The 12881-nt window shown below is 38.9% G+C and overlaps 1 protein-coding gene across 1 annotated transcript in view; it reads left to right on the top strand.

Moving 5' to 3' along the window:
- The first annotated feature begins 10123 nt into the window (after nucleotides 1-10123).
- LOC139117260 (uncharacterized) overlaps nucleotides 10124-12881 on the top strand; it is a 43552-nt gene continuing 40794 nt past the window's right edge. Inside the window, exon 1 of the mRNA XM_070680211.1 lies at nucleotides 10124-10271. Within this exon, the coding sequence (XP_070536312.1) occupies nucleotides 10217-10271 (55 nt within the window). The 5' untranslated portion in view covers nucleotides 10124-10216. The remainder of the gene's footprint in view (nucleotides 10272-12881) is intronic.

A 12881-nucleotide genomic window follows, 5' to 3' on the forward strand; every position in this document is an offset into this window, starting at 1 on the left:
CCCATCATACCAAATATGAAGGGTGTAGCACTTGTGGTTACTTAGTTATGGACATATATGTATGTTTTGAGGTCAAAGGTCATGGAAGTCATGTGACATTTTATTAAAAAAATTGTTTTCCGTGGTTATCCCTATATACCAAAAATCAGACCTCTGGCTCTATTGGATTGCCCAGAATTAGATATGACTCTTACATAGGCCAGAATAAGCCATTGATATAGCTTAGCTGCAGAAGTATAGGGGAGGTCAAAGGTCATTGAAAAATCAGAAAAATAATACTTTAAAAATCTTCTTCTCGAAAACCGCCAGGTCAATTTCCTTGAAATTTCATATATAGCATCTAGGTAGTATTGCCTATAAAGTTTGCGAAAAGATTTTGGATCGGTCAAATTTTATGGAAATGGGACAGTAAAAAACATTTTCATTTCAAAATTGTAGCCAGGTCACATGACTAATTAAAATTCAAGGGTCAGGTGCACGAGTACTACCCATCACCTGTTACCCCTGCAAGTTTGAGAAGTTTTCGTTCAGCCGTTCGAGAGATCTAGGTGAGCAAAGAAATGGCAGAAGAAGAAGAAGAGGAAGTCAGTAGAACTTCAGCAATAACAATAGGGTCCCAGCCGGTCGGCTTGGGCCCCTAAATACCTCTCGGATTGCACTACACTGCACCGTGGCGCACATCAATTTCTCAAAATTTTCACAGGATCTAGGACAAAACTGAACTGTTGTGAATTCATCCTTTATTATCACAGAAACATGTTTTAATTTACCTCAGTTCAATGACCATTTTGACAGTTAAACATACCATATTCAGGCTTTTCATTAGAAGCTGGCAGCTGGCAGAGAAATGACACAAGAAGGTCACAGATTTTCCGTTCCTGTATATTTATTTATCTTCAGTCTCTGGCAAACAGAACTGTTTTTCACAAATTGTATTGTCATTGTTTGGTTGTTGAATATTGTGACTCAAACACTGATCATGCAAAAAATGTAAAAAATATCAGTGTTCAATGTCATTTTCAAACAGTTTTACCGAGTGCAAAATAAACTGAAACTCCTCTCAGATTGCACCATTAAACATATCAATTTCTCAAAATTTTCAATACGAGAGGGGGAACCCCCCTCTCGTGCTCTCCCCCTTGGGGTATTCTAAGAGTTTCACTTAGAAAAAAAATTAAAAAACACCTCTCAGATTGCACCAGACTGCACCATTGCAGACATCAATATCTTAAAAATTTCCACTCAAGATACGGGAAAGCCCCTGTGACACTTCCCCCTAAGCCTGGGGGATAGGTCTAAATTTCAGAGTTAGAGAGGGAGGTTACTCAAATTCATCGTGGTTGGCGAGGGGGGGGGGCACTCGAAATTTCGGAGTTTCAGGCCGTATATAATGACGACTCCCTTATGTACAACGCATTACAAACTTGGTGACCAATGAAAAAAATTTGCACTGCTACTCCATTTGGGAAAAAAAATTGATGCAGGTCTGACAGTCGGAAAAAAAATCGCTGTCACTCTGACAGGAAAAAAAATTGCTCCCATACCCACTTCCTCCATACCCCCCCCCCGAAATAAAATGGTTCTCCCCTAACATATTGCTTTTAAGCATGTGTTTTGACAGGACCAAACTGTTGTCGAGGTTTTTTGGCATGCTGCAGCTCAACGAATCTCTCATTGTTTGAACTCTTGACCTGATTGGCATGCTGCAGCCCAACGAATATCTCATTGTTTGAACTCTTGACCTTGTTCACGTGACCCTGGCCGTTAGTACAGTACACTTCTGTGAAACGGTCAGGCGTAAAAACGTCCAGAATTCCACAATAACAAATGTCTATGGAGTTGACAGATCCACAAGGCATTATTTAAACGATTCTCCCTTTTCCATGTGCTCATAAACCCACAGGTCATTCATTACGCGAATTGAGAGTAATGTTTCACAATTAAAACCTGCCGGATCGGGGTTTTGCCAGTCCTAAACGAAAATGAATGCGAAAAGATCAATTGCTCATGTTTTAAAGCTCCATATAGGCCGTAACTGTTACAGCGTTTCTTGTAAATTTTTGTTCTGTTCGTTTGTTGTATTCTCTGCTCCAACGATGCTGACATGGTCACTGTTCATTTTCAAATTGTCAAAACACCTTATTTGTGTTATGTCAAATGTGATATTTGCAATCCAATTATTTTCCGGACTAGAATTCATTTGTAAACAACAACATTGAATGTGATGCAATCACACTCAATGCGATGCATTGGAAAAAACCAATGCTTGATATTTCAACATTCTTTTGGGGAAAATAATGATACAATGTAAATATAGGCCTATTATGGAAGTAAAATAAGGAAAATATCATCAAAAGTTACACTGTTCCTCTAGGAGATGAAGTTCATTGGTTTTTATATGCTGGTAGATACGAAATTGGTCACGCGCTTACACAACACAGTAGGACACAGCAAGAATGTCTTTGCGGAAAATCTCACGCCCGACTGGTTCATATACCCTGAATACACCAATATCAACAGAACATACTTAAAACCCCTCTAAATCGGTCATCTTCCTCTAAAAGTGGTTTATGTGTGAAAACAAACCCTCGTTTCCAAGCAACGGGACACCTGAGGATCCTGTCTTAAGTAGCGTTTCTCTCCTTAGCCGTGAAATTAAAAATGATGCGGGAAGGAACAAGATTGCTGGATCGCGGTGAATTCATAAATGAAACACACTAAGCGGTCGCTTCGGGATAGCGGGTTCCCAGCATCGGCAAGATACAACAAAGGCGAGCGGGAACAGCGTGAGGCCGGTCCTCCATAAAACGTCACAAATATCACGCTGATTTTATCAGAACGCATGAAAATAAGTCACCAAGTCAAGATCGCCGGTTTTCAAAGAAATCACCTTTATTATTTTCTATGCCATCATTTGAAGTCAGAGATTGTAAAATCAGACTGCCATTTCTTTGATGCAGTTCGTGAACAAGAACAGTACCGTTAGCTGAAGATAGAACACGCCTCGGGGACAGACATTGGGACTCTTAAACTTTTACAATTCTTTTCTGATATACAACTTTAAAGCTTTTTAAAGCTCTTGATGTAACAAAACTTTTGACCGGCTTTGTTTTTAGAAATTCGAAAAAAAACAACATATTTTCCTCCATAGATTTAACACAGGGATGGCGACCATTTTGAATATCGGCAATTCTTGGGTTATTTGTTCTCTAATACCAAAATTTGCACTGTGGTCCCCGATTTTCATTCTTAATTTTGCAAGAGAATGGTTAAAAGATTTTTTGAGGAAAGTTTGAGCAAAAGTTTAAGTCTTTCACTTTAGAGGCGCGAACTACCGTAAAGGGAAAAGGTCGTAAGAACTGCGACTGTGCGAGTTTCTTGCTTACAAACAATATATTTCGTGCACGATATCTAGACGCACCTCATTATTATAGCTGCAACATTTACATGATAGGATGTCGATTATGACAGACATGTGTTTTCTTTCATCAATCACAATCGTACCTTGGATACAGTGTTCACATTGGTCGTATGGGTCCCATACGACATTGAGCGCTGCCGACGACTGTGAATCCTTTTAGCTTGCTATTGCATTCGCCACAGATACGTAGCACTCCAAAAAAGACCTATACAAGCCTGTCCAACAACATGAATTTTTCGCTAACAATTAAAATTACATATTTATGTCCTGCACACAATTCTGAAAGAAGTGAGGTCTTCCTGAAAATTTAGATGGCACATAGGGTACTTACTAAGTGCAAATGTTTGTCAATAATTAGCCAATCAGACTCTGGCAGTTATAGCTATATATATATATATATATATATATATATATATATATATATATATATATATATATATATATACAATAGATACAACCAGGTTGATTGTATCCTATTCTTAAGTTGAGTGTACTGAAGGGAGAGTGTTTCAAAATTGATTTCTCTTCCTATTGCTGTTCATTCCCACCGTAATGTAAGCATTTGCCTTCGCATGTCTGGTCAATGTTAGCGGGAACTTTAGCTGCGAATCAATAAGTCGTGTCCTTGTGACGTCACAGCCGCCATAACATTGGTGGCAGCGGCGGGATCGACTTGACTTGAGGGCTGCTTGATCGCATTTCACAATATCCGGGGATTTATTGAAATGTCACCGACACAAGAAAAAAAACCCTCGTGAGGGCGATAAACTTTTATCACCCATCATAGCCGGGTAAAAGAGCTAGAGCCGCTGTAATACTTTTCCAGTCTGTGGGATTAAATCATTTCAAGTTCTACACAAGGAGATTTTAACAACACCTTTTTTCACTTGAAATTATCTAAGACGTACATTTAATGACAAGCGTTGTACTCCACTTACACCGAACAAACTATTCAAGCAATTACTCTGTTTTCTCTAAAGCCCGGCGGGTGAGGTGAAACAAGCGACGCAGTTCGGTAAGTAAGAGGGGTGTTTAATGTCGTATCAAATTGAAAAGCATTGACACATCATGTTCTTGAAGAGATTCCGAAGTACATTACTACTCCATATTTCTTTAACTGTACAATTGGAAGAAAGAAATCAGGGTGTACTGTGAGAAGCTGGTTAGCAACAGTATAACAGCAATAGTCAATAAACGATGCTTCTAAAATCATTTTAAGCTAAGGATTATCGAATACTGTTCAGAAAGTAATACAATGCAGTTCCTTGCGAAGAATAATTACAAGCAGCAACGTTATACAAGTTTGCTCTGGACGCCTGCTATGATGTCTTGTACTTAGGGGATAGAGAGAGAGTTCACGCTTACACAGGGGGCATATGGGCAGGCAAACAGGCTGACAGACAGACAATAATGGAAAAACAGTTTTGAAATTTGATAACTGGTATTCATTTGCTGAATGAAAGTATGTGTCGTGTGTCGACATTGTTCAGAAGAATATTTATCCGAACAATGGTTGACATATGCTGCTGAGAACTGCCACACTTATTGGTAAACTTTATAGAAGTCCCTCCGGCAGTACTGTATCCGGTTAAATTGACATTCCTCGTCCACTTGGTCGGCTTGACTGTCCTTCTTCAATTGTGTGCAGATCATCAGGCTAACAAAAGATTCATCGTATGCCAAATTGATAAGAATACGCTGTCATGCATTGTTGATCCCAATTGTATGATCTGGAACACGACGTTAGTTCATTTGGCTAAACAAATATTCTTTGTCTACTTGATTAGCTGCCTTTCCCTTTTCAGTTGTGTATAGGTCGTCAGGCTGATGCAGGAATAATAAAAATAATACGCTGCCATGGTTGGTTGATCCCGCGAATATGATCCAGGAATATCGTGTGTTCAGGAGCTCCATCGAGTCCCTTTTCTACATGGCGAAAAATGTTGAATGGCGGAGAGATGTTTCTCTGGTCACTCACGATCACGGCCAATGACATCGCAGTAAGCAGAAGTCAAAGGGTCATGGTAACACAAGATCAACCCTACATGCCCATCAACGTTTAAAATTAGCCACAATATCCCTGCCAGCTCACGATACAGCGACATTCAATCAATCGGCCATTAAGCATAATTCCACGGGAGTGACATTTCCGTCGATTTATTTTCCTTTGGAAGTTTGTTTTGAATACAGTTTGGGCAGGATTACAAGTAACGATCTGGCGAGACAACCTTCAATAGTGGAGGTGAAAATCGCGGAAAAGACAACATAGAACTGCAGGTAACCGGGCAAGATGAAAAATGTCTCGCATACTGTATACTTTCCTTTGATCTCAGAAAAGCAGAATTATTTTCTCCGCGCCCCTCGGGCGAATGACTGTAAAATTTTACTACACAGTTAAGATTGCACAGCCAGGCGGCTTGCAGTCATTCCCTACCCTGCCGTTCGTCATTCGGAGACTAACATTTCAAATGTTGAAATCAAGCTACTGGAAAATGGCATGTCTGAGAAAATAGAAAACACCAAATGAGTGAACAGGAGTAACATTGATCACGTGTTTAAATATGTAAAAAAGACTTTCCGCGAATTATCTTGCATGGAGGAGGAAAGAAAGACAGACAGACAGACAGACAGACAGACAGACAGACAGACAGACAGACATACACAGGGGTTTGGACATAAAGAGTAGCACATGTAGCGAGATATCAATGGGGACTCTGAGAAACAAATAGAGATACTGTAGGTATGGACCGTGAAAAAGCAGGTCTATAAAGAAATGTCAATCAAGCAGGCAGACGAACGGACGAACAGACAGAATTTAGGGGTTCAAGAAGGTATGGAAGACCGGTCACGACATGCGACATGCGACCTGCGACTTCAAAACTGCGACCTGCGTCCCGCGAGTTTGAAACATGCGACCTGCGACTTCGGCATTTAGACCTAGGTGTAACCTGCGACTTCACAACTGCGACATGCGACAACAACACGTAACGTTTCATGGTGTTTTCCTCAGTATTAGATTGGAGGCGTCTTGCGTGAACTTTAATCCTTTGAGCGCCAAAGTCTATTTTTGTCCCCTTTATATATAATAAACCCTGTCAATTTTTCCTCCAATTTTTGCAAAAAAAATTGGGAAAAACCTGTAGCCAATGAAATGTGATGTCGATTTGGTCCAAAATTATCAAAAAATTACAGAAAATTCATACAATTGGTAAAATTTTGCTCTAAAATTTTGGTGGGAGAAAATTACAGCGCTCAAAGGGTAAAACGTGGAAAGGAGATTTAACGTTCAACATCGATCAATTAATAAGCCATTGCTTTCGCTTTGGTAAATCGTTCACCAAGTCTGGCAAACTCAATTCATGTACACACCAGTTCACTCATTTTCATCTGGAGAGATAATTTTATGACGGAAATGTTGACAGTACGTGTTAATGCATGGAAAATAATATGCTACGTGATCTAGGCATTTATAGTTTTTATATATAATTTCAAATTATTTTCGATATTCTTCGTCTGCCTTACCTCGTTTCTTTCCTTATGTTATCGACAAACTTTTTGATTTTTAGAAATCTCTGGTATTTATCCTCATTTCACTGTGGTATAACCATCTAGCTGTCTGTTTAATTCATCAGTTGTCCCCCCCCCTGTATCATAACTGCGTCAGTGTCATTGCAAACATTCGAATTTTCAGTTATTGTCGTTCATTTTCTAACATTTCCAGTTTTGTTCCAATTCTCCAGTGATTGATCATCGGATGTTGCCATCTTATCGTCTAATTTCATTTTTCCTTTTCGTCAAAAAAATCGAATTGATCCAACTTTTGTTCAGTCGGAAAATAAAAATATTCTTACTGGTTAACTTCGGACTACATTTGTCTACACAAATAACATATGCAAAGTAAAGCAGTTAAAATAATACTGATATTGACAGAAGTGCAAACATATTTGCTAACCATGAATAGCCAGAGACCGACTCAAGTTCTTTATAGATAACGCGAGTTAAAACTGTAAAACAGGACATTAAACCCTCTGCAATCATATTTTCAGTCTTTAAGCCTAATATGTACATACTATAATATGTACATATTATTTTTTGTGTGTATATATATTTTAAATCATGTAGGCAGAAAAGTTCCAAAAACTATTAAACACTGATGTAGACGTTTAAAACCCTATTGCTATTGCATTATTTCAGATCGGTTTGCCTTTCGTAAGAAGGAAAATAAATTTGTGCTCTTCGTTTGTGGAATTCTCTACCGTCACAGCTTCATGCACTTCTATCGCTGGTTGAATTCTTTCGCTGGCCGATTTTTGCGTAGGCCAGCGGTGCGAAAATAATGCTCTGGTCGCGAGAATGCGGTAAACCGGCTGTTTTAATATAGTGCAATGGTGTCCCTCGTGTTTTTCAGGCTCGTGTTCAGAGCAATGGTGCGAACAAATCAAGACTGATATCGCAGTTTGACAAACACGCAGGACGCAGGTCGCTGTTGTGAAGTCGCAGGTTAGGCCTACACCTTGGTCTAAATGCCGAAGTCGCAGGTCGCATGTTTCAAACTCGCAGGACGCAGGTCGCAGTTTTGAAGTCGCAGGTCGCATGTCGCATGTCGTGACCGGTCTTCCATAAGAAGGCGGAGTGACGTTGTTAGCCAATCGAGAAATCACTGAAGGAGGACCGGAACGGCCTTGAAGTGGTTCCGATAAAACGCAAAGCCATCTCTGGTGATATTTTTGCACGTTTTTTTAACATTTCAACATGCACTGTGAACAACATCGGAATCCGTGATTCACGAACCGAGGCTGTTTCCCGCAGTTGATGTTTTTGTATTCACTCATTTCCTGTCATTTCTGGTGGACTCGCTTGACCTTTCCCGAAGCGATTCCCCGTTTCCTTGGCAACGATTTCATATCGTTAATAACGGTTTCGCCGGAACTCAAGTGTCGCTGACAATTGTGCGGGGTAGGACTTTAAGCGATACTTATATCCAATTAAGTTTCTAATATCATACAAATTAGGTTGGGTGGAACTAATGTGATCTTTCTTAAACATGGTAGATGGAAAATCCACGATGTTTATTGTACACTGTTTGATGAGACCCAAAACCTATTTTAAGTCAATTTTCTTTGGGATGCAAACATATATTCTGGTAATCCAAGTGAGTGTTGCCTCACGCCTTTGTTAGTTTTTACTGAAAGTCGATAACAAAATACCTGAACTTTTTCATTCTTTCCATCTAGTTTGTAATACAAATGTGGGACTTATCTGATGTGTGGATAATGATAATGTGAGGCTTTCCGCGAATTATCTTGCATGGAGGAGGAGAGACAGACAGACAGCACGCAGACAGACAGACAGACAGACAGACAGACGGACAAAAGAGCCATACATACATACATACATACACACACACACACATACGTACATACATACATACATACATACATACATACATACATACATACATACATACATACATACATACATACATGCATGCATGCATGCATGCATGCATGCATGCATGCATGCATGCATGCATGCATGCATGCATGCATGCATGCATGCATGCATGCATGCATGCATGCATACATACATACATACATACATACATACATACATACATACATACATACATACATACATACATACATACATACATACATACATACATACATACATTACATACATTACATACATACATACATGCAAAGACAGACACAAGTAGACAGGCAGAAAGGCAGGAACAGTGAGACAGACTAATATAGACAAACAAGTAGACTCACAGACAGACAAACAAACAAACAAACAAACAAACAAAAGACTGACTGACAGACTGACAGACAGACAGAAATATAGCGAGACAAACGGAGAAAGAAAAACAGAGGTACAACACCAAGATGCACATATGCTGACTAACAGGAGGGTAAACAACAGAGCGTGTAACAAGACAATTTGAAGTCCCATACTCTAATTTGTATCTTTATAATTGAGTTTTACTCTCGTACAATTTCTTACCGCTGTGAGGAGACAGAAAAGTATACACACAGAAAGGCACACGTTTATATTTCGTGTGGATACCAAGGGTTATATCAGTGCGATGGTTTTAGTTTGGTTCGGTGAATGAGTCGGGCTTTATGTACATTTGTCAACCATTCTCGCACACTGCTTGAAGGCTACGATCAACAGAAGCGACTTCCCAATAAGGTTGAATAATGTAGTGGAGATATTTAGATAAGATCTGCCCCCCCCCCCCCCAAAAGTTTTCACCAGTGTCCTTTCACTGTTTTTCAAGCTCATCTGTGCATTGCTATTTTGTTATTTTGTTATGATAACCCGACACCCCTTTTCCATATATATGGTGTAGCCACAATATCATTCATTGTGCGATCGAAGTGTATTAGTGATGCACGAGACACAATTCGTTGAAAATTAAAAATTGAACGAACGTAAAATTGGATTCTATCGCAGTAGGTCGTTACAGTTTATGAAACCATCCCCCGGGAAGCGGTCGCTGTTCCGGGAGGAAACACCGCAAAGACAGCTGGGAGTCTTAGAAAAGTACGTATAATCTCATTTGTGGCGTCTGGTTTTAACAATAGTCGCCTGCAAATAATTGTGTATTACCGTGTATTGATGTAAATGTATATAAAGTTAAGGTGCCTCCATAATCATTGAGAGTGAGGTTAGGGGGTCCAACAAAATACCTTCATCGTGGAGTTAGCAAAGCGTAAAGTGGATATTTTTCTGTAACGTGAGCACAAAACTATTTCTCAAGAGACAGACGTTAGCTGATCGGCAATCATGGTTACTGCTGTTGAAAATACCATACGTTGGCTTATCATCCAACATGCACTTGGTAAGTCCATTCATTGAAAGTTAAGAAAATATTGTATGTGGGTATGTTTGTAATTTGTATCTGTCTTCGTTGTATGTATGTATGTATGTATGTATGTATGTATGTATGTATGTATGTATGTATGTATGTATGTATGCGTGCATGTATGTGTGTATGTGTATGCATGTATGCCGGTATGCTCTATATACCTAACATAATACTTTGTAAGGATCTATCAACAAACTATCTTCTCTCTCTCTCTCTCTCTCTCTTCTCTCTCTCTCTCTCCTCTCTCTCTCTCTCTCTCTCTCTCTCTCTTCTCTGTCTCTCTCTCTCTCTCTCTCTCTCTCTCTATATATATATATATATATATATATATATATATATATATTATATATATATATATATATATATACATCTATCTGCTAGCATCTGTTTATGTGCCTGCCTGGCTCAAGGTCTCTCTGTCTGGTTATTTTGTACGTCTTCCTGATTTCAAATTTACAGATCACGTTTTATGTTGGCTGAATAGGTGTTTCACTACACGTGTATAACTTACATCCAAACTTTCTTTTCAAAAAATCAAGTGAGGTTTCATTTTTACGATAAAAAGTTGGAGAACTTAAAAAAAGAAAGCAAGAGATACAGTGTGACTGTAGGAATGTGGGAAGCTTAGTAAATCGCGCTTGTGAGCGAAAGGATAGTTCTGGCGTCACGTATTCAGAAAATAATACGAACTTTACGGTTTTCAGTGGAAATAAAACGGACGACTTCGTTGTAAAAATCGGCTTGGTTTCAAAGTGCAACGACTTTTAAATCGACTTGAAATCGTGACAGTCGCATAGTTGAATACGTGTTTCCATCATTATCGCGCAAGGTACAATCTTCACGGGATGAACTTGACAATTTTAAGATGCTTTCGTGAACGGTCAATTGTGAACAATTACCAGGTCCCCTGCCGTTACTCATCACTGTGTCAACGCTAGATACGAGAACGCCGAGACTTGGTCAGCACGACTCGGGTGAAAGCGGTGTTTAGTTTTACAGCGACACTGTATTACGGTTTCCATTGCCGACAAGATTTCATTTAACGTACACCACAATTGCAAGTATTTTGAGGTAATAGGATATTGATGAAAATAAGGATTCGTGATAAAGACGCTCACGTCTTGATTCTATTAAAGTCTGCTTTTGTGATTCTTGCCAACAGTCTCCCCCGAAAAGTTTTCTTTACAAAATTTAGTGCTTTTTGCTGTAAATTATCAGTTTATCATCTCAAAAAGGAGTTTCTCTGTTGGACATTACCTGTGAAATCAGTGCTAGGTAAATTGTATCAAATGGATTTTGTGTCTAAGGTCTTCTGGCAGAACTCGCCAAACCAATTGTCGATTGGCCTCAAAGAGAGCGGGCCAATCCGCGTAGGAAGATTTTGCCAGCGAAATAGACTTTCTGGCAGGGAAAATAATTTTGGCACTTTATCCTCGTTCAAGAGAGGTTGTCATCCCAATAAGATAAAAACTCCTAGGCCGATTTCTCGCAAAATACTATCACAAGTTTCAAGATCTATATATAGTTGTCTTTCAGCATTTTTTTCGTGTTGATAGGAATCTGAATTAGATCTATGTCACATCATAATAAAGGGATTTTATAGTTGTTCAAAAGCAGTAGCTTGTATTTCTTATAGAATATTGAACTTTTCTTCAGAGGCGGACAACAATTTGAAGTGTGGTGACGTAGGAATTGTTTTAGAACACATTTTAATTACACACGCTTTGTGGAATGATACAAATTTTTACATTTGTACGAACTTTTGACCCAATGTTTGAAGCTCCATTAGATGTAACTTTGATGTTGTATTCTGCAAAAAGGGTGTTTTTTCTCTTCCTAATATCCTTGGAAAATGCCCAGTCATCAGTCTGTTAACAGCCAATAGTCCATGTGTGTAATGTCCGGACTCAGAGATAATTAAGTCTTCTGATTTTTGATCCAAACAAGAATTCGCTTATAAAAAATAACATTCCATGTTGTTAACGATGCGACGTGTTGGCGACGATAATACTTTTATATTTAATATACTCCTGGGAGACCGACAACTTAAACATGTTGTACAGAAAAATGTGAAAATAGTACCAAAAGTGATAACGATTGTCCTTCTGACGATTGTCTTCGTAGTTAGCTTCAATTTGCGAGAACTATCCTGCGTTTACAACTGTATACTGTACTGAATAGTACTACAGGTTTATACGGTCTCGCACCCTACTACAACCAATGCACCGTTGCCAACGGTTTTCGCTATTTTTTCCTCGGAGCTTGCAGGCCTTATGAAACATAACTTGCTTTAGTCATATTAAAGCTCCATAAGCTGTATCTTTTGGCTATTTTTTAGAACTTTTGTTTTGTGGTTTCCTACACTTTCTGCATTGAACCACTAAACTGTAATTTAATGCCAAGTATTTAGCATATCAACACAACCTATATGAGTATAATCTACATTGTTATTGTTTAAAATTGTATTCAAGTCCTAGAATTCATTTGTAAACAATAAACAATGACACATACAAGCTGTGTTGACAAAAAGAATACTCGAAATTTCAGCATGACAAACGAATTAGGGTCAGACAGGGTAGTTGA

This window comes from Ptychodera flava, chromosome 2 (assembly GCF_041260155.1).
Source record: "Ptychodera flava strain L36383 chromosome 2, AS_Pfla_20210202, whole genome shotgun sequence".
Lineage (NCBI taxonomy): Eukaryota > Metazoa > Hemichordata > Enteropneusta > Ptychoderidae > Ptychodera > Ptychodera flava.